General features: G+C 32.9%; 4 protein-coding genes and 1 pseudogene across 4 annotated transcripts; 1 reads left to right on the top strand and 4 right to left on the bottom strand.

Moving 5' to 3' along the window:
* Positions 1-1,526: 1,526 nt before the first annotated feature.
* LOC18605260 (uncharacterized) lies at positions 1,527-2,265 on the top strand. Its single transcript, XM_007038177.3, has one exon. The coding sequence runs from the start codon at positions 1,571-1,573 to the stop codon at positions 2,054-2,056; it is 486 nt and encodes a 161-aa protein (XP_007038239.2). The 5' UTR covers positions 1,527-1,570; the 3' UTR covers positions 2,057-2,265.
* A 3,217-nt stretch (positions 2,266-5,482) lies between these two features.
* On the bottom strand, positions 5,483-8,738 carry LOC18605261 (histone-lysine N-methyltransferase, H3 lysine-9 specific SUVH5-like). The gene is made up of 2 exons (XM_018116885.2): positions 8,600-8,738; positions 5,483-8,158 (listed from the first exon to the last, which is right to left on the bottom strand). The coding sequence occupies exon 2, from the start codon at positions 8,148-8,150 to the stop codon at positions 5,727-5,729; it is 2,424 nt and encodes an 807-aa protein (XP_017972374.2). The 5' UTR covers positions 8,151-8,158; positions 8,600-8,738; the 3' UTR covers positions 5,483-5,726.
* A 302-nt stretch (positions 8,739-9,040) lies between these two features.
* LOC18605262 (acetylglutamate kinase, chloroplastic pseudogene) lies at positions 9,041-10,069 on the bottom strand (annotated as a pseudogene).
* Positions 10,070-12,381: 2,312 nt separating this feature from the next.
* LOC18605263 (cyclin-U4-1) lies at positions 12,382-14,531 on the bottom strand. The gene is made up of 2 exons (XM_007038180.3): positions 14,024-14,531; positions 12,382-12,998 (listed from the first exon to the last, which is right to left on the bottom strand). Exons 1-2 carry the CDS (start codon positions 14,371-14,373, stop codon positions 12,725-12,727), a joined length of 624 nt encoding a protein of 207 aa, XP_007038242.3. The 5' UTR covers positions 14,374-14,531; the 3' UTR covers positions 12,382-12,724.
* A 5,008-nt stretch (positions 14,532-19,539) lies between these two features.
* Positions 19,540-22,394, bottom strand: LOC18605264 (histone-lysine N-methyltransferase, H3 lysine-9 specific SUVH5-like). The gene is made up of 2 exons (XM_088804303.1): positions 22,280-22,394; positions 19,540-21,633 (listed from the first exon to the last, which is right to left on the bottom strand). Exon 2 carries the CDS (start codon positions 21,312-21,314, stop codon positions 20,082-20,084), a length of 1,233 nt encoding a protein of 410 aa, XP_088660429.1. The 5' UTR covers positions 21,315-21,633; positions 22,280-22,394; the 3' UTR covers positions 19,540-20,081.
* Positions 22,395-26,865: the final 4,471 nt, after the last annotated feature.

Below are 26,865 nucleotides of genomic sequence, written 5' to 3' on the forward strand. Positions count from 1 at the left end.
ATGTGCTCATTCATTAAGCTAAAAGATTATGATCATAATACTACATTGTTGTGTTTATATGCTTACCAGATCAATACGTTTGATTCGTTTGTTCTTAAGTCGGTTATGTTTGTGCTTCTCCTCTGGCAAGTTATGCCAAAATTTAAAAAATCTTACCTGGCAAAAGTTGTTCTGATTGAACTATACCTTTCATGAGTTGAAAGAAGCACAAGAGTGTAAACCAGAGAGTCCCTTTTTATCTTTTCATGCCTATGATGATCCTACGATGTTGTTGCACACTCTTTGGGTGGGTACTCAAAGGCGTATGTGAAGTGTAATGTGGTCCAAAAGCACAAGCCCCTCAGATTCATTTTTTCTTTCCCACTATTGCAAATGCAAAAACACCCTCCATCCCCTGTTGCTAAACACTAAACACCCCCCGGAACTCCATAGGGAACAAGGAAGAATGGAACTGGAAGAGCATTAAAAGATATGCTCACGTGTCAAGATCATGTCACTTTCGTGAAGGGATCAAAAGTTTTAGATCCCTTACATAAATTCGAAAATGTGGAAGTCAAAAGTTGTTATCCTCCACCACAGCACACCACAAGCATAAAGGGTACTTTTCCTGAAGCAACTAACAACTACTATAGTACCCATTATCATGGGTAGAAAGAGAGAGCTCGGATCCACGCTACTTGGCATGCATCGCTTACGTCCCCACGTGTCCAAGGTGGCTATGGCCGGTTAAAGCTTCTGCCACTCAAATGTGCGTGTACCACCTCCCCATTCCATCAGCCATGCCTCGATCCGATCCCTGCTATATACATCCATGAAACCAAAGCCTAAAATATCTTCTCAAGGCCGAAATATCTACTTTTTGCCTTTGCAATGAGAGTATCAAGAATATTTTAACAATTATTATTATTATGGCATAATGAATTTCTTACAATTAATTAACAGCGTCTATATATGTTAATCTTCGCTTTGGTGTAACTAAAAGGCAGCAGAGACTGCATGGGTTTGAAGTTTCTAAATCCACTCTGCTTATGTTCTCTTGGAACTTGGTAGATGTCTTGCATAAGAAAAAATGTAAACAAAGAAAAGACTAAAACCTTCTTGTAGTTAAAAAAACCAATTAGATGTTTTAAACTTAATGGTTAGCAGAAAGATTGAATGCGGGTTGAAAGTTTAGGACTCAAGCTTATCGGTCAAAACACAGACATAATCATGACTTGTTGATAGGGTCCATTTATTAAATTTTGATAATCCAAAGAACAAACTTGTGGCTTAAACTTTGTTTCCATTTCCTTCGTTTGGTTAGGCATGAAGGCATGAACACATACCATCATGTTTAATTTAGTTGAAAGGGCGGTGGTGCGATTCAGGCGTGGTAGTGCTGCTATGTGGGTAAATTTTTAACACTTGGACATGTGCACCTATATAAAAAGTAAATGCCATCACAAGTGGCCTTATATCTCAATCACCCCCATTATAAATACCCACTAGCATGCACCAAATCTTGACGCAAGCCAGATTTCACACACAATCCCAACTTGGTCTGCAAAAAGCTTACAACTCCAAATATATCATGGAGAAGAAAATGCAGCTTAACTTTCTCCATTTCACTGTCTACCTTATCTTCTTGTTGTCCGCTTTTAATATAACTGGTGCTCGTGGTGACAGGAAAAAGCTGACCGCTTCCGAAATGTCTACGGAGCCCAATGCCCCAAGCGGGGACATCAATGGCGATAGCGGTTCAGGCCATGGGCCTAACTGGGACTATAGTTGGGGCTGGGGTTCAAGCCCTGGAGGTGGATGGGGTTATGGCTCCGGCTCGGGCCGGTCACCTAATGGATTCGGGAGGGGTTATGGATTTGGGTTTGGTTCCGGGACTGGATCAGGCTCCGGGTACGGTTATGGGTCTGGAGGTGATGGTGCTCATGGTGGAGGCTATGGGGCTGGAAGTGGACAAGGCAATTCTGGTGGCAGCGGCTACGGTGGAGGAAGCGGCGGTTCAAGCGGAAGCGGCAACAGCAACACCTGGCCGTCAAGTAACAGGAACCACCATGGCTAAAACGAAGGCCGGAGTACTTGCTAGGACAGTATGGTTAGTATGTAGTTATAAAAGACATGGTGTGAAAGTACGATATATAGTTTGAATCTGCTTCGTACAATATTACGATGTTAGTTTTTTTTACGTTAAAACGATCTTTATGTACTGGGTATAGTGAGTGTTTCTTCTATTTGCCTGGTTGTCTTGGTAATGGATTTCATGTTCAGCCACCTGAGCTACAACTGTAAGAGTTCTCCACTATGCAGGGAGAAAAGGCCATGTCTAACAGTTTTCAATCCTTCACCTGCTTATAATTATTAACAAAACATAACCTATTGAACTGTTATTTCTTCTACATTTTTCACTCTTTTACTTCTCAATGGCTATACACTTTAAACAAATTGAGGACTAGCTAAAGCAACAAAAGGACCTGCTTTTGCTTATAATTCACAAAACATTCATTCCTGTAGTTGTAGGAGTTTTGCGCCAAGACACAGTAAAGCATCTGGACTGGGCAGTGAAGTGAGTGCAATAATTTAATTGAAAATAGCATCTATCCATGAAATTTGATCAATGTTTTATTGAACAATGAAAATTTTCAATAAATATGCCTGTTTAAATAAAGTATGGAGACGTGTTCAATGTTTTTGAAATTTTGAATACTTTATCTATATAATAAAGTCATTCAATCTTTTAATTTTTATTTCCAAATTTAATTTCGAGTAAGTCTTTATCTCAAAAAATACATCAATGTCTATTTCGTGATAACATAAACATAAATTAATAGATTCACTACACATCAAAGATTGAACCAGGATTTTGCGTTCACCAGGCGAAAATCTTATATAAAATTAAGGGATTAAATCTTTTTATAATAAATAATGAACTGATTTGTAATATATTAAGTATAAGGGCTAAGGTGAGATACAAAAGGGTAAGATTAGGAATGGTAGGTTTCTTAGAAAATATTTTCTGTAAATCAAAAAGGTTTAAATTATGACATAGTGTGTAATAATTTTTTCATTATAGAGTGTAACAATTAAATTTTTAAACATAGCATGCAACAACTAAATCATTAACACAATATGTAATTATTACAAATTTTTCAACATGACATGTAATAATTACATTTTTTAATATGATATGTATAACTAAATTTTCAATATGACGTGTAAGAATTAAATTTTTTAACTTGACATGTAATAACTAAATTTTCAATATAATATGTGGCAATTAAATCTTCAACATAGTATGTAATAATTAAATTTTGTAACATGGCGTGTAACAATTAAATTTTCAACATAATGTGTAACAATTAAATTTTTCAACATAGTATGTAATAACTAAATTTTCAATATAACGTGTAATAATTAAATCTTCAACATGGCGTGTAATAACTACATTTTTCAACATGACATATAACAACTATATTTTTCAATATGACATATAACAACTAAATTTTCAATGCGATTTTTTATCATGTATAATACACGTTTCATCAACTTGTCAACTTAACCCATAATTGTAAAGAATCGAAAATGTTTAGTCCTTAATTGTTACAATTGAAACGTTTGTGCCTTAATTAAAAAAGTGCCTAAATGTTTAGCCTCAGTTTTGTATTTAACTAGTAAAATATTTTAACACTTTGAGTTTTAATTAAAATTTCACGCAGATCTATTAGTTTTCGAAATATACAATCCGTCTCAAAAGAATATTTTTCATTAGACACATAAGTTTAGACGTTAATCAATTATTAATGTTTTCATTAGTTTGATTATATGATAATATTGAAAGAATAATTTTACTCTTCATTAAATTTAAAAATTACCAAACTATAATTTTTCAAAAAAAAAAAAAACTCTACCAACCTTTTACCAACCGGTCACCCTGCAGCTAGATATACCTAGCCGAAGAGTGTCAGAGTCAGCTAGATCGTGCTCTCCCAAGGGAGCGAGAGATTGACACTCCTTTGAGGAGCACCCATCATGGTGCTTCCTAGTACTTCTCAGATCTAGTGCTCGTTTAGGGAGATTTGACTAAATCTGACATTCTACGAATAGATTTAGCCACGGATGATCGATTGGGTGAGGAAACATTACCGATTAGTCTGAAAAAAAGAAAAATAGTAATAAAAAAATAAAAACATTTTAGACATTTCATGTTTAAACATTAATATCATTTATACATTTAGAACGAAATATTCATTTAGAAAACAAATGAGCTCGTGTGTAACTATAACCAAAAGATGAGATGTCAAATTTTTTTTTTTGTCAATTGGTGGCATTAAATGCAATGTTTCTATTTTAAAACTAAAAAATTTCACTTTACAATCATATCTTCAATGTTGTTCAATTCACATTAGTTAGGAACTTTATTGTCATTTGACCATTGCTACATCAGCGTATCAACCTTTAGCATAATTAACACCATAATTATTACATCAAAATTTTTATCGTATATCAAATTTTTATTTTTGAATACGTTAAAATTTTTAAAATTAATTATAAATAACATTTATACATGTAAAAATAAAATTTTTAAAAAACATTATATTTATTAATAGAGTTGAAGTATAATGAGATAATTATTTTTTAATTTAAACTATTAACATATTCTTAAATAATATATATTTTTAAATAAAATATCTATTTTATATTATTTTATTAATTAAAAATAAAAAATAATTAACATGTTAAAGTTAAAAAAAGAATTTGATTTTTTTAGTATTTTTTGTTTAAAATCATAGTTGTTGAATCGAGATATATATTGTGTATCAAAATCTTATTTTTTAATATTGAGCATTAAATATCATATCATAAATACGGTAAAAATTTTAAAATTAATTATAAATAAAATTTATATATGTAAAAATTAAAAAAATTAAAAATAAATTATATTTTTTAACAAAATTGAAGATTATAGAATGTAAATTAAAAAGATAATTATTTTTTAAATTTAAACTCATAATATAAAGTTTTAAATAAAATATTTGTCATATTAATTTATTAATTAAAATTTAAAAAGAATTTATCATGCTGAAAATTAAAAAAGAATTTACTTTTTTAGTATTATTTTTGTTTAAAATCTAAAGATTGAAACTCATAAAATATAACTTTTCATGTTTCAACTTAAAAAAATAAAAAAAATAAAAATTTTAATAATTAATTAAAATTAAGTTTATAAAAAATGTATCAACCGTATCATACCATACGTGATACTATTGTAAATTATGCATTACGAATCATATAATATGCTTTCGATATTTAATTAAATTTTATATTTGATCAAATCTAATATAACTATAAATACATATCATTTTCGATTAATATCGTATTGTATATTACGTATTATGTATCGTACGTATTACTTATCATATTATAACAATGTAATTAAAATCTAAACTCATGTTTCAACTCAAAAATAAAAATTTAATACTTGATTGCAATTAAACTTATAATGATTCGACCATACATGGTGATTTAACCATATCTAGATACATATCATGCATCATATGATACACTTTATAAGATACGATATCAACATCAACCTGATCAAAAGGTCCTAGCACATTTAACAAAACAAAAATTAATACTATTCATTGCACAAGCCTTGCAACAATACTATGCAACTGAAAATATATTTGGCTAAAACTCAAATGAACAACTTATAAATTTATAAGAATACATCTTCATTAATACATCCGCCCGGTACATTCCTTTGAACCACAAAAACAAGGCTTCATCTTGATATCACCATTTACATCACAAACTCCACCTATCCTATAATTATAATCATAGGTTAACTCCTTCAAGGGAGGTATGTCTTCCATAGCAAATAACATAATGTGGGGGATACTGCTATCATTGTGATCAAAGAGTACATTTTGAGCAAAAAGATTGGGAGAGCAACTATGATTGATAAATCGACCCACATTCCCAAACTGAGCAGCATCAATTGTGAAACATTCATTTACTTCAGATGAGTGTGATAAGACACCATAGTTATGTCCTATATCAAACAAATACTCATCCTTACCTATCCTTTGTTCAACTTCCTTATCTGGAAGGATTTCACCTATATACTCACAAATAAAACTTCCACACGGTATAAAAGATCGTGATCTAACACCCCATCCTTTTGTTTTAGTCTTAAAAACTTCTAACGGAAAACGAATTCCCCGTTGACTTACTCTATTACTGCAAGAAGTAAAGCACTTACAAGAAGGTCCACACTCGATGATAATAGGCTTCTCCATCATAATGCACTCTTCATAATTGTATGGAATTTCTCCACCATTTTTTATGACACAAGGGCAATCCTCAGAATCTGAACATCCATCAATACAATCACAACCACCACTCGACATGGAAGGATGGTAGGATTCGGGATACGTTACATTGGTGACATAATTAAAGAGTGGGGGCTTTTCATCATCCAATGCATTCATTGCACGAATGGGTATCTTCTCTTTACCGTGAGAAATATCATTCATACAAACATGTTCTTTCCATATCAATTTTGCCCACTTAAGTTTTGGTTGCCCTGGAAATCTCTTTAGTACAAACTTAAAAACAAGCTTACCCGATGATGCTCTTTCTTCCCGATAACTATCCACAAAGTACAACCCATCATAAACAAACTTTCGTTCAACAATCTTACTACTAGCACCTTTAAAGGAAACCTTACGAATAACCCTTATCGGGGTTTTTGTTTCCGAACTATTCTTCAATGCAAGGTTCCCTCCTTTAAGTTTTTGATCATATACAAATTTCCTACTTTGAACCTTCGGATTTTCACCTTGCCCTGAATAAATTAGGACATCTGGAAACTCCTGTTCATCATTTGACTCCACAATATTGTCATATCGACCAGAGTCCACAATGCTTGTAGCTAGTATTCTCCCATCCAACTCCATATAATCGATGCCACAAACATATTGGCGATGGAGGCCAATTACATTCAATTCAGCCCTCCAATCAAAATAGTCACCTATTTCAATTCCTGGTATAGGACCTAATCGTTTACCCATATTGATCCACTTTTGCTGCTTTAGAAGATGTGAAGCTGCAAGTAGAGGAAGACTTTCTTTTCGTTTCCTACCACTTTCTTGTGAGAGCTTAAGGTAAACCTCTTGAAAAAGATGTAAAACCTCTTTAACCTTGTTCGAAGAAATTCCCAACTCCTTGTTATCAGTGACCACCAAGTCTTCGCTAATAACTACTTGAGAACTATACACCTCCAATAAGGCTTTCTCACACTCTTCATCACTAAAGTGAACATTCGAACATTGCTCATCCCCAACACCCTTCGATAAGCTCGCTTGTTTGGGAATAGATGGGACTTCGTCTCCTTCCTCCTCGTCCTTTACAACTACTCGATAGCTATCCACCTCATATTGCTCATCCCCAACACCCTTCGATAAGCTCGCTTGTTTGGGAATAGATGGGACTTCGTCTCCTTCCTCCTCGTCCTTTACAACTACTCGATAGCTATCCACCTCATATTGCTCATCCCCAACCACCATTGATGGGCTGAAATCTTTAACATCTCTACATGCAAAAACATTAGTTGCAAAGGAAACGTCCATTGGTTTGCAATCCTTATCAACCATTGACACATTGTTTTGTTTAGGTTCTACGCACACATGAACGTCATGAACATTTGTTGAATTAGGAACATACCATGGCTTGGAGTTCCTAACAACTGAGAAGTCATACTGTTTAGCATCCCTGCATGTATGAACATCAGTTGCTTTAGAAGCATCCGATTGCTCACAATCTGCCATAGGGATCCCAAAAGATGAATGACTGTCCTCAGAATCAGAAGGCATTTGGTTTCTCAACGCAGCAGGAGCATTCGACTTGAAAGGAAAATTCCGTATGACAAGATGCCCTTTCCGAATTTTTGGAGGAGGATACTTTCTTAAAACAGGGCGGCTAGCAGCAGCAATTTCCAAAGGATGGACCTTAGTAATCTCTTCTTGTCCTTTTCTTGGGTCCAGTTCGGGCAACAACAATCCACAGTCTCTAGGATAGTGACGAACGGCAGAGACTCCTGGTCGCTTAAATTTTGACGAATATCCATTATGCCTTCGACTTGAAATTACATCAAACATGATAAATTCTGATATAATTGCATATATATTAGTTATCAAAGCCTTAGGAAACTCAATTCCGAAAACAAAACCACAATTTTTAAGAAAACAAATTGCAAGAACCAAACTGCCATTGTTAATTTGAATTCAATAAACTTCCACAATTTTACTCCTTTTTACCTTTAAAAGTGACAATCAACAAAGCCATAAACAATCAAACTCCGGAATTAACTCAAAGCAACTCAACGAGGATTGTCACATAAGAGGGCAAAGATATAATAGTAAATACAAACAAGAGCATACAATAGAAGAGTGAAAGCCCCCTTAAAACTATCATCACTATGAACCTTGATATTGCAAAGGAAACACTAACTTTCCCCCAACTAATCTGAGTTCTTAGACCAGAAGAGAATAGCATACAATAAAATTTGTTTAAAAGAAAACAAAAAAGACGAAGTAAAAAAACGTACCGCGCAAGACGCTTCTGCTGCCGCTCTAGAAAACAATAATACATTCCAAAGAAAAAAGATGGAAAACCCTAGATTTTCCACGACTTTTTATAGGCAATAAAGCTAATATGGAAGGAAAGTTCTGAAAGAATTCAATTTCTGAAGGCCTCGGATTTAGGCGGAGACAAACACTTTTGCACTTACTATAACATTAACAACGTGTCTTGCTACGTTGATTATCACGTGTTGTTGACGTACTAAAATCGAATCATTCCTAATGAATATTAGCCGCTTGATAAATTGTACAACTTTGGAAATAAGCGATGATGAGTGATCAACGGCTATGATACCTTGTTAAAACAGAAGGAGTTTGACGGTATTAATATTAAATTATATTTTCTTTCATTCATTAAATTATACTTTTTTTTTTTTGAATGGGAAAATCAATGAGTAACTCGGAATTGCAATTTCACTGCAATAAATAGAAAGAGTTACAAAAGGAGTAGAGTTATAAGTTAACCAGCGATCATGGTGCCAGCGCCTTCATCGGTCATAAACCTCATGAAGTAACGAGTGCTCAACACGACTATCGACAATGCTAGCAGTGGTGACCTCTTGAGCAAGCGATCGAATACAACAATTCACCTTTGGAATCATCCCACCACCAACCTTCCGTTCCTCAGTCATCTTCTTCACTCCCTTTATATCAATCTCTTTCACCAAGCTTCCAGGATCCTCTCGGTTTCTCAAAATCCCCGCCACGTCAGTCAACAGAATCAGCTTCTCCTCCCCCAACGCCGCGCCACGTCTCCAGCTACCGTGTCCGCAATGTTGGAAGGCTGCCCAAACTCATCCGCCGCCACTGAAGCAATCACCAGGATGTGTCCGATGTCCCCAAGCGGTTGCAGGACTGTTGGGTCGACTCTAGCAACTTCTCCGACAAATCCTAACTGGGCGGCGTTTGGGCTGGGCAGGGCAGTCAAAAGACGGCCGTCATTACCGGAAAGGCCCACAGCGGTGGCTCCGGCGAAGTTGATACGAGAGACGAGGTCCTTGTTAACCTTGCAGACGAGGACAATGGAAACTTCCATGGTCCCGGCGTCGGTTACACGAAGGCCTTCACGGAACTGAGGCGGGATGTTAAGCTGATTGAGAAGGACCGCAGCTGTGGACGAGGATGGGGAGGAGGCCGATGGCGGCGGCGCTGTATTTGACCGCGATGGTCTTGCCCGTGAATATCTGGATGTAGTGGAGAGATTCAGAGAGGATCCGGACCCGAAGTTGATGATCGAGATTGTTTAGTGTTGGAAGAGGAGGGTCATTGAGGGCTGCAGAAGAAGAAGCTCTTATGGCAACGCGAAGACGATGAGAATGGGGGCTGAATGAGGTTTTGGTGAATTTCAAGTTGTGGGTTTTCGTTATGGAACTGAATGAGAGGGATTCTTATGAAGGGCAACAATGGAGGGATATGCTTGTGGCTGTTGCGGCCATTTTCTTTCTCCTCTACTTTGCTTTAGCTCTCAGGTGTTAATCTACATAATTTCTTATAGTAAGAAAACAAAATTTTTAGTAAAATAACTAATAGACATAATATTTTAAAAAATTTAAAATTTTTTAATTTTTTATTATGTTTAATATATCTTTATAATTTTATTTTTAGTTAAATAAGTTTTTATATATTTATATTAAATCAAATAAACTCTTATGATAAATGATTGATTTAGTTAAAATATATTTTCAATTATAATAGATAATGATGTCATATATTAATATGACATTATGATATGGATATATTGATTAATGATAATTAGTTAATATTAATTATAAAAATTTATTTGACTCAAAATAAAATTATAGAGCTTGATTTAACACAAAAAGTAAAAATTTATTTAAATTTTCTTGAATAATTTTTGAACTTTTTTGAATATTATGCTTAAATTACATGAACAAATAATATTACCACATTCACAAATTTTCAATCAATTCAAGTCAATTACATGTTTTACCATAAAATTCGAGTAATTTGATAAATGTGATTGAGTATTTAGTGAAAGTTTAACTATTTCTAAGCTATTCAAAATTGGCTTGTTAACTATTTGAATTCAATTTGTTAATTAGTTTGAGTTAAATATTTATTTTTATTATTTCTTGATTTGAGTCATTTAAGAATTTAATTTATTGTAAAATATATTTATAATACTAACTATATATTATGAGTTTAATTTATTGAAAAATATATTTATAATACTAACTATATATGTTTCAATTTCCCTTAAAAACAAATTAACAACTTAATCCAAAAAAGAAATCCACATTTGGAAAACTGTAAACGAAAGTGCTTGTTAATTGGCCCAAAAAAAAACATGTGTGAGAAATCCGGCCTGACCTATACCTGAAGGGCCTGGACCCAAAAGTAAAAGGTTATAGGTTGAATTTATCTGATCTTGCTCTTTTGCAGCCCACCCAAACACAGCAGTCTGCCGAATTGATTAGAAGCCTCGGCCCAGGGTTTCGGGGGGGGCGGGGGGGGTGGGGTGGGGTGCAATGTTTTACTTAACCACGACAAGCTCCCGCATTCCCTGAAATAGTATGATTCAGATTTCAACACCAAACGTTGAAGATTAACTTTCAACCTGTTCCTAAAGATAATCGATTTTGAGTAATAGTTATTTTTAAAAAATAAATTTTATCACGTAATATTATATTAAAAATAATGAGAATAATAATTACAATTAAAATATTACATCACGCAAAATAATAAAAAGAAGTGAATTACTGTTTCACATGAAACAATTAAAATAAGTAAAGTATTACTCCATATGAAACAATTAATACAAGTAAACAACTATTTCACGCAAAATAATAACACAAATGACAGTAAAAGTAATTCGGAATAAATGGTAGGGTTCATGGGTTACTATTGAGATACTTCAGAGAGTTTGGTTTGATGATTGAGATATGTTGGTTTGATGATTGAGATATGGAGGTAGTTAAGAGGTTTATCTCTTAATCTTTTTCTGAAGTACAAGTGTTTTCTACTTTTACCTTATTTTCTTATACTTGTTCGTATACGGCTTTTTTTTTTGTATCTATTCACGTACAACTTCTTCTCTTATACCTGTTTACATACAACTCTTTTTTATTAGCTCCTACTTGAGAACAAGTCTTATTACATATAATTACTTCAATAGTCACATAATGAGTTTCTGATCTTTACTCGACATTAACTCTTAATAACGATTACCTAACGTTAAAACTCTCCTCAATAATATCATTCATTACGTGTATTAAAGCTTTTTTTTATAACTGTCACTTTTGGTACTATATATAAAGACTTCACAATTCAAGTAGGGGACTTTCAGAACTACCTGACTCTCACTCAAAGCGTCTCTCTATTCTCACTCAGAACATTTATTCTCTTCTTGTTCTCTTTTACCTATCACTACACTTAATACTTTAAAAACTACTTTAATTTTCCTCTTCGCTGTCTCTAATGTATTTTTTTACTTATTTACAACGCTTCTTCTCTTTATTACAAGAATCACCCCCTACAGTTCCCTACAGAGCATGAATCCAGCTGATGCGCTGGCCACATTACAAGTCTACTATTTTACATTTTCGAAGTAGATATTTTTGCAATGCAACATTGAACCCAAAGAAGACATTAATCTGCTTTCTTTCAACCGATAATGATGCTTTTTAGAGTAATAATTTATGGTTTGTTCTTTGCATGGTTGGCACCAGGGAGTAAAACTGAGTGACCCAATAAAACAATCTATGGCAAGATCATGTTAGCCAGACTGTAAAGAGAAAACCCTCATCTGTACATGCATACCATTCCACTATCAAAGTTGGGTACAAAGAAAAAACAAAAACAGGTAGCACTAAAGTTAAAAAAAAGAAAGGAGGAAAATTGTTGGATGAGTAACTATGATAAACCCAAGAACAATGAGCTTGGGCATGTCCTTACAGCTCATCGACACATAGGAACGAAAGCCAAATGAGATTTTTGACTTGCAGTTCTGAAATCAATGTGCTTTACACAATGTCAAAGCCCATTAGAGGTTGAGCCAACATCTTCCTTTGGGGTTTAAATAGACAAAATCACTGGTCCAGTGTTCCTAATAATCCACCAGAAAACAATGCTTAAACGGCTAATTGTTGCTGATGGGTGGATTCATCTTCGTTGAAACAGCAGTGGATCTTTAGGGGTCTCCCAATGTTTAGAGAAGGTTCTGCCAAATGTTGTAGAGGGGATTGCATCCACATTTCTCTTTGGAGAAAAGAACAGTAGGTATGGAAGTCGGAAGGTGTCACATTCAATTGGAAGCCCAAACCAAATAAGAAGTCCAATTCAAGAAGGTTCAACTCTACTGTGCTGATTCCTCCCACTTTGGCATAGTAGGCATTGTTGTAATAACTGAAAAACCCAATCAAAGATGAAAAATAGTTAATGATTAATCGGAATGGTAAAAATATAAAGGCGTTTCATCAAGTCAAAGCATTTAGGTACAATAGTTGGCCAGTCTTAAAAATGATTAGTATTGGTTTTATTTTCTTTGGAGAAAAAGAAAGGAAAGAACAGAAAAGACGAGAACTTATGTCAATTTTAGATCTAGTTGCCCATACAAAAGGGAAATTTCCAGTGTTAGCTTATTACTTATGAGTAAAGTTAAAAAGACAGTTACTGCAATTGTAAAAAATGACAGTCAAACAACTGCTATGATTGCTTGTGAAGTCAGGAGGGGCTTGAGCCAATAATTAAACACTGAACACCAGCCAAGTGGATAGTTTGCTTTTTTAACAGAATGCATGATCCTGATTGAGCGGCCATTAGCTCTAATAATGACATCCTCTGCCATTCTTACAATTATATTGTATTTTTATGGGAATTTACAGGCGTGCCTTGATAGACAGGGACAACACCAGCACATTTAAGGTAGGGCTGTCTGGTCAGAGACGATGGTTTTTCACATGGCTGTACTTGGTTTTAAAAACTGTGTCGCTTTAATGTGCTTGGTCGATTTCGGTTGTAAGGAGATTATTTTCTAAAATCTTCCAGGAAGGAAAGTGGGGGAAATATCAGTACAGATGAATCAAAGTTAGACTTTTTCAGCAAACATTGAGATTCAGATGAATTTTGAAGTTGAAAATTGAAGATCATAGACATATAGAAAAGGTTTTATTCCAGAAAGTATTGAACTCTCAATCAAGAACCTAAGAGAACTCAATTGGTTGAAGAGATTTTATATATATATATGTCGAAGCCTAATTATGAAAGAGAAAGACACTAAATTCAACTCATGAACAAACAAGGAGTTAAAAAGAAAGACCATTTGTTCATGAAGATGGCAGCTTTGAAACCCAGATAAAATTCAATGGAGCTCAGAAATCCCCAGATACAAATATCCAAGAATCATAAGTTTTAAGCAAAGAAGAACTTACATGTCATCCATGAACTTGGCAGAAACCAAAACACTGGTTATAAGCAGCCTATGCACATTGAAAGAATTGATAGGCAAAGACGGCTGCATCTGCACAAACCGATCAAGATAAACATAGGCCACCACGAAACAGGACGGGCTGCAGTTTGCGTACTTAAAGATCCTCTCAAGGTAGCTTCTAATGGATATGGTAGGCCTGGTAAGGCCATGGAAAACCGAGATATTCTGGGACTGAAGCCGGCGGATATGATCATTAGACTCAGCTACTCTTTGCAGCAGAGAGGAGAGGAAAGTTATGACCTTAGGAACAGTTTCTCTCTCGACGTTGTTGGTGGTCTCTGCTTCTGCCATTTGTTTGGTGGGTTGGTTTCTTTGTTGAGTTTGTTTTTCTTTGTGTTAGCTAGCTGTGTCTTGTAAGACACAGCTTTTGTAGTTTGCTTTTGCTTGTGCGGAGAGGAGTTACATAATTTCAAAGGTTTTGTGTTTTTTTCTTGCTGTTTCATTCCCTCGTGGGCTTAAATAGGGGAGAACATACATGTTAGTAGGAAAACTTTAGTCGTTAATGAGTTGGAACCAAATTGACATGTATGTCTTTTGCCTTCGCAAATAATGTCTGGCATGTCCTTCCAGCTGGGATTTTTTCAGCTTTTTTGTTTTCCTAATATCATTGTCCGAACCCGAAATGAAGTCATATGACTTATAACATCTACTGATCTGTCTAACCACTCTTGAATCAAAATGCTAAAAGCTGTAATATCATCATTAAGAAAATGGGAATAGTGTTCTTCTGCAATATAAAACGTGTGTATATAAATAAACTGTTCCCAAAAGTTAGCATTCTCCATCTGGATTGGATTGAAATTGTATAATTTTTGTCTTTTTAACTGGATTCCTTCATTCCCCATGGAGTGTATTTTGGGGCTTGCTATAACCCATAATGAGAGGTTTCTTTTCTTATGAATGAATTTAGCACTCCTAATCCTCATGAGTAGTCACGACCAAAGTACAGGTGGGCAATTAGAGGCAATAACTTGACTTCTAAAAGAAGAAAAGATGTGATAGTCTGTACTCCATGGGCAATGAGATGTTGAGTTTTCTCATCAAGCAACTTTTGGGGAAGGTAAATTTTTATGTCGATGATAGTAGCATGATTTTAAGTGCCTTCCGCTGCAATGTTTCTTTCCAACAACTAAAAAAAAGGTAAAAGAAAAGAGATGGTGCCTTTTGGTAGGGCATGCATTGACCATCTTTTTGTGATCCCTTTCTTAGTACTTCACTGTTTCCATAAAACTAACGAACATTATACATGATTCTGAATTTAGGCTCGTAACTGGTTAAAGCAGGAGCCAAAAGCTAAGAACAAACTCACATGAATTTTGGCATGAATCTGGTTTATACTCTGGAGATCTTAGCTGGAATTATCTAAGCGGTGATCTAACATTTAAAAAATGGACATGTGTCCCTAATAGCACCGCTTCCAGATCTGATCTAAGATCGACTCCAGTTTATGGTGTAATTATTTGACTTCCATTTAAAGAAGAGGAAAATGAGGACATGCTGTGATTTCTAGTAAAATTCTCTTTAAAATTTTTGATCTGTTCTCTTAGTGAAATGGAGACTTCTCATCACAATAAAAATATCCAGACTTGCCAGCTTTCTTCCTTTTGTGTGATCCCATTACTACACACACTCGTGTGGCAGACTTTTTGGCTATATTTGCTAATTAATTACTTTAAGGAAAGACAGCTTTTCCTTGCAAGAATTGCAATCTCATTGAATTCTCAAACAATCCAGCCTATTTTTTTTTTTTATTTCTCCAAAAGTATCTGTCTGGTACAGTCCCTTTGTTTCATTAATGGTTGCTTTCCACCTTTTTTTTTCCCAAATTTTCTTAATATTTTCTTCTTATTTTGGCAAAGCATTTTAAGTATATAATTCTACCTTATTAATTCCCCCTCCTTAATATAGAAATTAATTGTCTCTATGCATAGAAATACATGACGATTTCCAATATTTACACAGATCTTTCAGCCTTTAGAAAATTAGGAATGTGATCATCATATCAATGGCACGTTCCCTTAAATACTTATATAATTTAATATTTACAAACAAATGTCATTGCCCACATCAAAAAATTTAAGCTAGTTGCTTGGTAAACTGAAAAGATAATAGCAAAACCCAGAATCAAAGGGAATGCTCACCTTCTTTCATTGAGAAATTCAAGCTCGATTATGGTGGATCATGAAATATATTTTAGTTGGAATATAGAGTTTGGTTTTGTTAGGATCAAATTGGTTAACCACCAAACTAATTATTGCACCATATTTTTCTTTCTTCCTTGTAGACTACCCCAATGTACGTATACCAAAATTTGATCATCAACTGGGGGTGAGAAACCTAAAGGGAAAAAGTACAATGCAAGCAAATCAAATAAGACAAGCTTTATTAACATAATAAACACGCAACTCCACTGCGATAAGTCAAATTATTCATGCTCCTCAACTTTGCTGGCAATGCTCCGTTTTGCTGCGGGCGTACTCTCCCTGCCTACCGGCACCATCAAATTAATTATAATTAAAAAGTAATTAATTTCTGTTAAATTTGTAATCTTATAACATGTGATAATAAGTTGATTCCACATTTAAAGTTTTTATATAATTTTTTTTCTCTCTAAAATTAAGTCAACAGAGATATGAGATCTTCAAAGTTTCATCTAATGGCATTGTAATGAATGAAACTTTGTTCTCATTCAACGGTGGAGATTGATCGACTTGTCATTATTTAATTCGAACAATCACTTTGGTTTTTACGAGAATTACGAAATTCTGTTTCATTAGCTTGAATTTGAATCTTAATAACTCATCTAAATATATTCAAATTGTGATTCTATTTTGAAAGTATAATATTTATGCAAATACTAATTAAGTCAGAGACAAATTATGATATATGATGAGATCATTTATAATTTAACACTATTCATTGCACAAGGCTTGCAACAATACTATGCCACTGAATATATATTTGACTAAGTGTCTATTTCGCGTAACTTTTTTGCATGTTTAGTTTAAAAGTTATTATGAAATTTTTATGAAAAATAATAATTTTTAAAATTAAGTTAAAACTATTGATAAGTTGTTTGACAAAATAAATTATATAAGTTCTAATCTTGATTAAAATTATTATAAAAAGCATTTATGACATCTTTAATTTCCTAATAAACAAAAGCAGAATAAATCTACTTCGAATCTATATACGATTTTAAATGTTAAAATAAAAAAAATCCATATAGAAACAGAATCGCTCTCAAACTTTGTATGGTAATAATAAAGGCCATTTTAAAAAATAGTCCTTAAATATAAGATATTTTTAAAAATAGTTCTCTTTATAATTTTAACTATTTTTAGTCAAGTTGAACAAAATTACCCTTAATAAAGTTACACGCTATGATATTACACGCCATATACAAAAACCTGTGATAAGCCATGGTTAGCGTGTTACACCCCATGTATAAACACCTGTGACACGTCATGTACAAAAACCTGTGACAAGTCATAGTTAGGTTGTTACACGCCATGTTGAAAAAAAATATTGTTGTTACACGTCATGTACAAAAACATATTACACGTCATGGTTAAAAAAGGTTGTTACACGCCATGTTGAAAAAAAAAATATTGTTGTTACACGCCATGTTGAAAAAATATTGTTGTTACACGACATATTTAAAAACATTTTGTTATACTTTAATACTTAAAATGTTGTTATTACTTACGAATCAAAACTTCAAATAGTCTCAACTTTTTTCTTTTTTTTATTTTTTTTTGACAATTTGACACAGATTAAAGTGTTTTTAACATGTTTTCATAAATCAAAATACAAATATTTTTTTATCTAAAACACCTACTTTTGACTAAAAATGAAAAAAAAATTCTTTAAAAACCTAAATTTATAAATTTCAAAATTTTAAGTTTATTGGTATCTAGGTCCTGAATTGATTCAATTAAAAACTATTTCATACATTTGTGATTATTTCTATCGTTTTAGTTTTATCTAAAATACCTAAAAATCGAATTTTTCAAACAGTCACCCACTAAAGCACGTCAAAGTCATTACTTGGTGTCTTAAAAGCGTAAGAAAGATAAATATGAAAAAGCGAGAGAGAGAAATCGAAAGCATAGCAAACGAATGCCAAACAGAAAAATCGATAAAATTTGAGAGATTGGGATGGTGAGAGAGAAATTCAAAACACAATGGAAAGAAATAGGAAAAAATTGTGATGAATAGTTTAATTTACTTGATATAGTTTAAAGGGTATTTTCGTCAAGTTCTGACTAAATATGACTAAAAATAGTTAAATTTATTTTAATAGTTATTTTTAAAATATTTTTATCAAGAAAGGTCATTTCTCTCAATTTTCTTTAATAATAATATTAGACTTTTGTTGATCTAACAAGTAATCGGATCATAATACTTCAATAACAATTGGACCATAATGCTTCAATAACAATTGGACCATAATGCTTCAATTCTTTAAGAAAAAAAGAAAAAACGATGTATTTGACATTAAAATTATTTTTTAATAAAAAAAAGAGAAAACCTTTAATTAATATCTAAATGCAGAGATATTTCTTGACTTTTTTTTTAAGAGGCAGGTAAAGTCACTTAGTTTCACATTGAAGAGAAACTCCTAACAAGGAGTAAGGGAGGAGAGAAACTCTCAAAAAGGAGTAAAGGAGCATATCATGGTCCTAGAGAGGGGAATCATAAATACTACATCGGTTATATACTAGAATGATACTAGGAACCTAAGAGTTCATACCACTTTTAACTTATGAGGCGCTTTTTGTGAAACAACAGTGAGGCTAATGGGTCAAAGTGGATAATACCTTACAAAAATTGATATGGACCATGGCAATTGATATTAGAACAGACTCTGAGTACTAACAATATGCCACTGAAGATAGTGGACCCTTATTAAAGTAGTAGAAGATGTCACGATTCTTGCATGAATGTGAATCCCATGCTCCCAGCAATAGAGCCACAAAGTCTCATATTAAAGAGAAACTCTCAACGAACAGTAAGGAAAGGTATCATGATCCTCAATAGGGAAGCTATGAATCCCACATTGATTATGTATTAGAGTGATACTGAAAATATAAAAGTTCACACCACCTTCAATCTGATTTTTGCTTTTAAAAAATAAATAAATTGAAAAAAAACCAAACTAAACATTAAAACTCAATCGAACAGCTTATAAATTTATAAGAATACATCTTCATTAATACCGCGCATTCCTCAAAACCACAATAACAAGTCTTCATCTAGATATCACCATTTACATCACAAACTCCATCTATCCTATAATCATAATCATAGGTTAACTCCTTTAAAGGAGATATGTCTTCCATAGCAAACAACATATTATGGGGCAAACTGCTACTATTGTGATCAAAGAATACATTTTGAGCAAAAAGATTAAGAGAGCAACTATGATTAATAAATCGTTCCACATTCCTAAACTGAGCAGCATCAATCGTGAAACATTCATTTACCTCATATGAGTGTGATAAGGCACCATAGTTATTTCTTATATCAACAAATACTCATCCTTACCTATCCTTTGTTCAACTTCCTTATCAGGAAGGATTTCACCTATATACTCACAAATAAAACTTCCACATGGGATAAAAGATCATGATCTAACACCCCATCCTTTTGTTTTAGTCTTAAAAACTTCTAAAGAAAAACGAATTCCCCGTTGACTTACTCTATTAATGCAAGAAGTGAAGCACTTACAAGAAAGTCCACAATCGATGATAAAAGGCTTCTCCATCATAATGCAATCTTCATAATTGCATGGAATTTCTCTATCATTTTTTACAACGCAAGGGCAATCCTCAGAATCAAAGCATCCATCACTCCAATCACAACCACCACTCGACATGGAAGGATGGTAGGATATGGGATATGTTACATTGGTGACATAGTTAAAAAGTGGGGGCTTCTCATCATCCAACGCATTCATTGCACGAATGGGTATCCCCTCTGCACCTTAAGAAATATCATTCATACAAACATGTTCTTTCCGAACCAATTTTTGCCCAAAGTTTTGGTTGCCCTGGAAATCTCTTTAGAACAAACTTAAAAACAAGCTTACCTGATGATGCTTTTTCTTCTCGATAACCATCCACAAAGTACAACCCATCATAAACATACTTACAGTCAACAATCTTACTACTAGCACCTTTAAAGCAAAACTTACGAATAACCCTTATCGGGGTTTTTGTTTCCGCACTATTCTTCAATGCAAGGTTTCCTCCTTCAAGTTTTTGGTCATTTACAAGTTTCCTACTTCGAAACTTCAGATTTTCTCCTTGCCCTGAATAAATTAGGACATTTGGAAATTCTTGTTCATCATTTGACTCCACAACATTGTCGTATCGACCAGAGTCCACAATGCTTGTAGCTAGTATTCTCCCATCCAACTCCATATAATCTATGCCACACATATGTTGACGGTGGAGGCCAATTATATTCAATTCAGCCCTCCAAGAAAAATAGTCACCTACTTTAACTCCTGGTATAGGACCTAACCGCTTATGCATGTTGATCCACTTTTGCTGCTTTAGAAGATGCGAAGCTGCTAGTAGAGGAAGAATTTGTTTTTGTTTTCCATCACTTTCTTGTGAGAGCTTAAGGTAAATCTCTCTAAAAAGATGTATAACCTCCTTAACCTTCTCCGAAGCAATTCTCAACTCCTTGTTGTCAGTGACCGCCAAGTCCTCGCTAACAATTACTTGGGAATTATATGCCTCCATTAAGTCTTCCTCGCACTCCTCATCACTAAAGTCAACATTCAGACATTGCTCATTCCAAACAACCTTTGATAAACTCGCTTGTTTAGCACTAGATGGGACTTCATCTCCCTCATCATCCTTTAAAACTCCTTGATAGTTATCCACCCCGTATTGCTCATCCGCAACCACCATTGATGGGCTGGATTCTTTAACATCACTGCATGCAAAAACATTAGTTGCAATGGAAACATCCATTGGTTTGCAATCTTTATCAACCATTGACACATGACCTTGTTTAGGTTCTATGCACGCATGAATATCACGAACATTAGTTGAATTAGGAACATACAATGGCTTGGAGTTCCTAACTAATGAGAAGTCGTACTGTTTAGTATCCCTGCATGCATGAACATTAGTTGCATTAGAAGCATCCAATTGCTCGCAATCTGCCATAGGGATCCCATAAGCTGAATGACGGTCCTCGGAATCAAAAGGCATTTGGTTTCTCAACACAGCAGGAGCATTCGGCTTGACAGGAAAATTCCGTAGGACAAGACGCCCTTTCTGAAGTTTTGGAGGATCAGAATCAGAAGGCGTTTGGTTTCTCAACGCAGCCAGAGCATTCGGCTTGACAGGAAATTCCGTATGACAAGAAGCCCTTTCCGAATTTTTGGAGGAGGATACTTTCTTAAAACAGGGCAGCCAGCAGTGGTAAATTCCAAAGGATACTTACGAACGGGAGAGACTCCTGGTCGCTTGAATTTTGATGGAAATCCACAATGCCTTCGACTTAAAATTACACCAACCATGATAAATTCTGAAATTAATTGCGCATGTATTAGTTATCAAAGTCTTAGGAAACTCAATTCTGAAAACAAAACTACAAATTTTAAGAAAACAAATTGCAAGAACCTAGTTAGCACCATTGTTAATTTGAATTCAATAAACTTCCACAATGTTGTTCTTTTTTATCTTTAGAAGTGACGATTATCAAAGCCATAAACAAGCAAACTCCATAATTTACTCAAAGCAACGCAACGAGGATTGTCACATAAAAGGCAATAAAAACAAGAGAATACAATAGAAGATTGAACGACCTGGGGAATAAAATAAAAAATTATACAATTACTGTACAAACAAAACCCGACATCCAAAATTTCAGCACAAAAGAATTTGTCAACCACTTGGAGACAACCACGAAACCATCAACACATCAACTTATCACAATCAACCACAACATAACCGGCAGAATATAACAACACTCAACAGGCAAAAGGCACCAGAATCACAAAATAAACGATTCCAGGACATCACAAACCAAACATACGGCAGACCGTCAAAGCAACCAATCGAGTCGCAAAAACCTCAAAAACTAATCTGTGTTCTTAGACCAGAAGAGAATAACATTCAAAAAAATTAATTAAAAAGTAAACAAAAAAAGATGAATAACAAAAAAAACGTACCATGCAAGATGCTTCTGCTTCTGGTCTAGAAGACAAAAACAATATATATATTCCAAAGAAAAAAAGATGGAGAACCCTAGAGTTTCCACGACTTTTTATACGCAATAATTAAAAGGTTTCCTAATTGGAGAGTGAAATTGAAACGGAAGGAGAGTTCTGAACAAATTCAATTTCTTTGGAAGTAGGCAATAATTAAAAGATTACCTAGCAGAAGAGTCAAACTGAATTTCTTTAGAAGTTTCGGACAGAGAAAAACACTTTTCCACTTACCCTAAAATTGACAACGTGGATGGCTAGGTCGACTTTTTGTCTTTGTAATCTTCTTGAGTTAATGGTAATAACGTAAAACTAGTCACTAACCCGTGCTATGCTGCGAAAGTTATTGTTTGACATGTATAGTTTAAAAATTAATTTAAATAATTAGATAATTTGATAATATATTTTATCTTTGAATTGAGTAATAAAATAATATTTAATAATAATATATAGGTAAATATTGGCAGTGATATTAACAATATTTTATGAAAAAAAACAGTAAATATACAATATTGTGTTAAAGCATATAATAAACTTGTTGACAAATCATCTAAAAATTCAAATAGAAATAGGTATACCAATGCCAACCCCAATAGTTTACAATTTAGAAACATAAATAAATATAAAAAGTTGTATCCACCAAAAAAAAGAAGAAATTAAAGCACAAAATGAGCAGAAAAAACAACCAACAAACTATAAACAAAATACCTAACCCCAGAAAAAAAATGTAGAACCAACAAAACACACATGCAATCTCAGCAACCATGCAATTCAGAAAACTAAGCCTAAACTCTAACAAACCATAGACCAAGATATACTAAGTAAATGGTTCAACTCATTCCATTCCATACAGACAATCACTCCATTAAAGAAGTGTCACAACCTCAAAGCAACTCATAAAAGCATTTAAACAACAATCAATATTACTGCTATGTTAATTATTATTTTTTTAAAAAAATTAAAATTCCAACATAAACCAAAATTCAAAAAATCAAATCAATTTTTTTTTTTTAACTTCCAATTTCTAAACCAGGAAAATGTAAGTAATGTGAAGCTTTCCCCGCACATTGTCAAAGTGATAAGGGTGCGGTTTTCCAAGTTTGACTTCAATTCTTAATAAAAAAATAAAGGGCTATGAGAACAAAGTGAGGATTTCAAGAATAAACAAATACTAATACTATTAATGCCTTGTTTGTTTATTGAAAAATTGCAGGAAGTTGACAAAGAAACTTAGGATATCCTTTCAATTCCATGATTTCAAGCGTCTTTCAAAAAAATTCCATGATTTGAGGGTATGGACAATTTTGGAAGCATTCAAACAGATGGAGAACTGAAAACCCATAAGCCACCACAACTGGAGAAGAATGAGAGAGAGAGAAAGGAAAAAAGAACAAAGAGAGAAACAGAAAAAAGAAAGAAGGAGAAAAACAAAGAGACAGAGAGAGAAGAAGAACGGGAAACCTCACTTGCCCACTGACCATTAGCACTAAAATAACCAGAAGAAGAAAAGAGAACTAAAAACCCTAAGTGGCACAACCTAATGAACTAACCAGAAAAGAAGAGAACTAAGAAACTAGGTGACACAATCGAAGATAACCCTCCCATCTAGACTAAAACCTGAATAAGCCCTCCTTTTAAAACTTAAAAACTCGAATAAAGCTGTTCATCTCAAGCAAATACCTAAAATAACTCCTAACATCATAAAATTACCAAATCAAACACGTTTACCTGCAAAACCCAAACTGTTCTCATGAAATTTCCAAAAGACCAAAGACAGATGTTAAATGTAAAAAGGGTCTGTAGCTAGGATTCATTATAGTTAAGATAGTACTAAGTGGATTCTACATTTAATGATATTATATAAATTTTTTCTCTCCAAAATTAAGCCAATGGAGATATGATATCTCCAGCATTTCATCTTATGGCACTGTAATGGATGAAACTCTATCCTCAATCAATGGTGGAGATTATTTAACTTACTATTATTTAATTCAAATGATTATTTTGGCTCTTAGGAGAATTACAAAATTTTGTTTAATTGGCTTAAATTTGAGTCCTCATAACTCATTTAAATATATTCATATTGTGATTTTATTTCAAAAGTATAATATTTCTGTAAATATTAATTAAGTCAGAGGTGATTTATGATATATGAAAGGTAAGGATGAATACATATTGAGACATAGATGGAGGTACTTGGCCTCCATTTTTGAAAATTTTCCAATTATATATATATATATATTGTTTTCAAAAACAAGTGACCTCCATGTTTTTCTCCCAACCGCTCACCAAAATGAAACCGATGTCACATACTTATATTTATCATTTATGGGAATAGACCAATACTTCAAGAACAGATCTACCAATGACTAATAAGCACTAATTAAGCAGCGTATAGAAATATGACTTATAAATCCATAAAGCCAAGACCATAACGGCATGACTCTTGATAAGATAAAATATATAATAAAAACTACTAAAATGAAATTACATTTATGTGATAAAAGTTTAAAAAAACAACAAGCTTCAACTGGAACAAGTGATAAGTCATTTTCAACTATGAATATCATAAAAAATAAGTTTAAGAATAAAATTAAAAATGATTTTTTTGTTGACTGTTTGGTTATTTATCTTGAAAGAGAGATTGCTAAAAAGTTTGACACAAACTCGAATATTGATGAATGTTTACCAATAGTATAATCTTAGATCTGTCCGTAATAAAGGGGCCAAAATATCCCCATAGACGGTGATTATTGCCAGCAGCCAAAAAGAAAAATCTTATATTAAACAAGTCTTGCTTCATTGGCAAGGAGGAGGCTTTTATATTTCAAGTTCAAGTCTCATTGTACTTGATTTTAGTTAATTTTTTTTATTTGTTTAGTTAGTTGATTTATTTATTACTTTCTTCCATTAATGTACGAACATTATTTGTTTATAATTAAAATTTCTACTTGTAATTATAATATCACAAAAATATAAATAATTTTAGATTTACCCTAAAATTTTTTTTATTAATATATTCTCTATATTCTGCTCGACAATTAAATGAAATGAAATTGTCTGAAGGAAAGAAAAAATCATGATTCTTTTTCTAGAAAACCTTATTAGCACTGCGTACATATATACACAGCTTTCCCCGTCACACTGCACATGATAATTAATTCGTGTTATCCTTCCAAAAGAAAAAAGGGAAAAACAAAAAAAAAAAAAGAAAGAAAGAAAAATCCATGTATCATGTTTTATATAGCAGGATTTAAAGAGAATAAATGAACAAGCATGATTGAAGCATAATCTCCGAACAAACTACTGTTGAGTAGGAAGAAACAAGGGGTCAAGCGGTAGTGGTCCTGCTGCAATTTATGTATCGTGATTCACGTATAATAAACTAAGACCTTAATCAATTAATGTAGTAACATGTAGAACAAAATTTAATTAATTCACTCGTCCAGCAAAATAAAAAAAAAAAGAATTTTTTAAAAGACAATATTGATCCAGTAGAATTAGGACACGACAGTGGCTCCGGTGGTCGTGGAGTCAGTCACACGGCAACAGCATCTTGGTTCATGGCCTCATGCCACACACGTTAGTGTGTTATGTCGTGCATGTTCACTTCAATCTTCTCTCTTTCTTACCCTTTTTTTTCTTTTTATTTTAATAGTTTCCTCTTGTTTCCCCACCTCTATTAAATATTAGATAACGTTTGGCATAAAGAAAATAAAAGCACATTTCTTATAATATGTTTAATTAAATTACGTTACATTATTTGTTTTGTAACAGACCACTGCAATAAAGATTACAATATAATCCCATTACAGTCAAAAGATATAATGTGATTCCAGTTCAAAATCAATATGTAATTACATTACATTACACTCTGTAATGTTGTTAAAGATATTTTTACTCTTCAACTTTATTATTTTATTAAAAATATTTTGTAATGTTATAATTAAAATAAAATATATTAAAATAAAATATACAATATAAGAATTAGAAATTAAAATATAATATAATATAAGAAATTAAAATTTATATAATATAGGTAAAAGAAATTGAAATAAAATATATAGTATAAAAAATTATATTAAAGAAATAAAAATAAAATATATAAAATTATAATAAAAAATAAAAAATAAAATATATGATATTAAAAATATATTTAAGAGATGATATTATATAAAAATTAACAATAAAAAATACAAGTATATTAAACTTGTATTTTAATAAACAAAGTAATTCTGAAAATTAACATTACATTCTCAACAAAGTATATATAAACCAAACGCTGCAATGTTATCTTTCCTGCATTTTAATTATTATTTTGCTTGTATACCAAACACAGTAATATTATATTTCCTGCAATCATATTGTTTGCAATCACATTACTTGCAATCACATTACTTGCAATCAAATTACTTGTAATCACATAACATAATAAAGTATTAAATGCCACTTTAATGTAAGATTTATTGTGTATTTTGTTCTTTTTTAATACTAAATTGCTGATGAATAATGACTTGTATTATCATAACTAAAACTTGAAAGAATTTGTC

The sequence above is a fragment of the Theobroma cacao genome, chromosome 3, assembly GCF_053813885.1.
Source record: "Theobroma cacao isolate CCN51 chromosome 3, ASM5381388v1, whole genome shotgun sequence".
Lineage (NCBI taxonomy): Eukaryota > Viridiplantae > Streptophyta > Magnoliopsida > Malvales > Malvaceae > Theobroma > Theobroma cacao.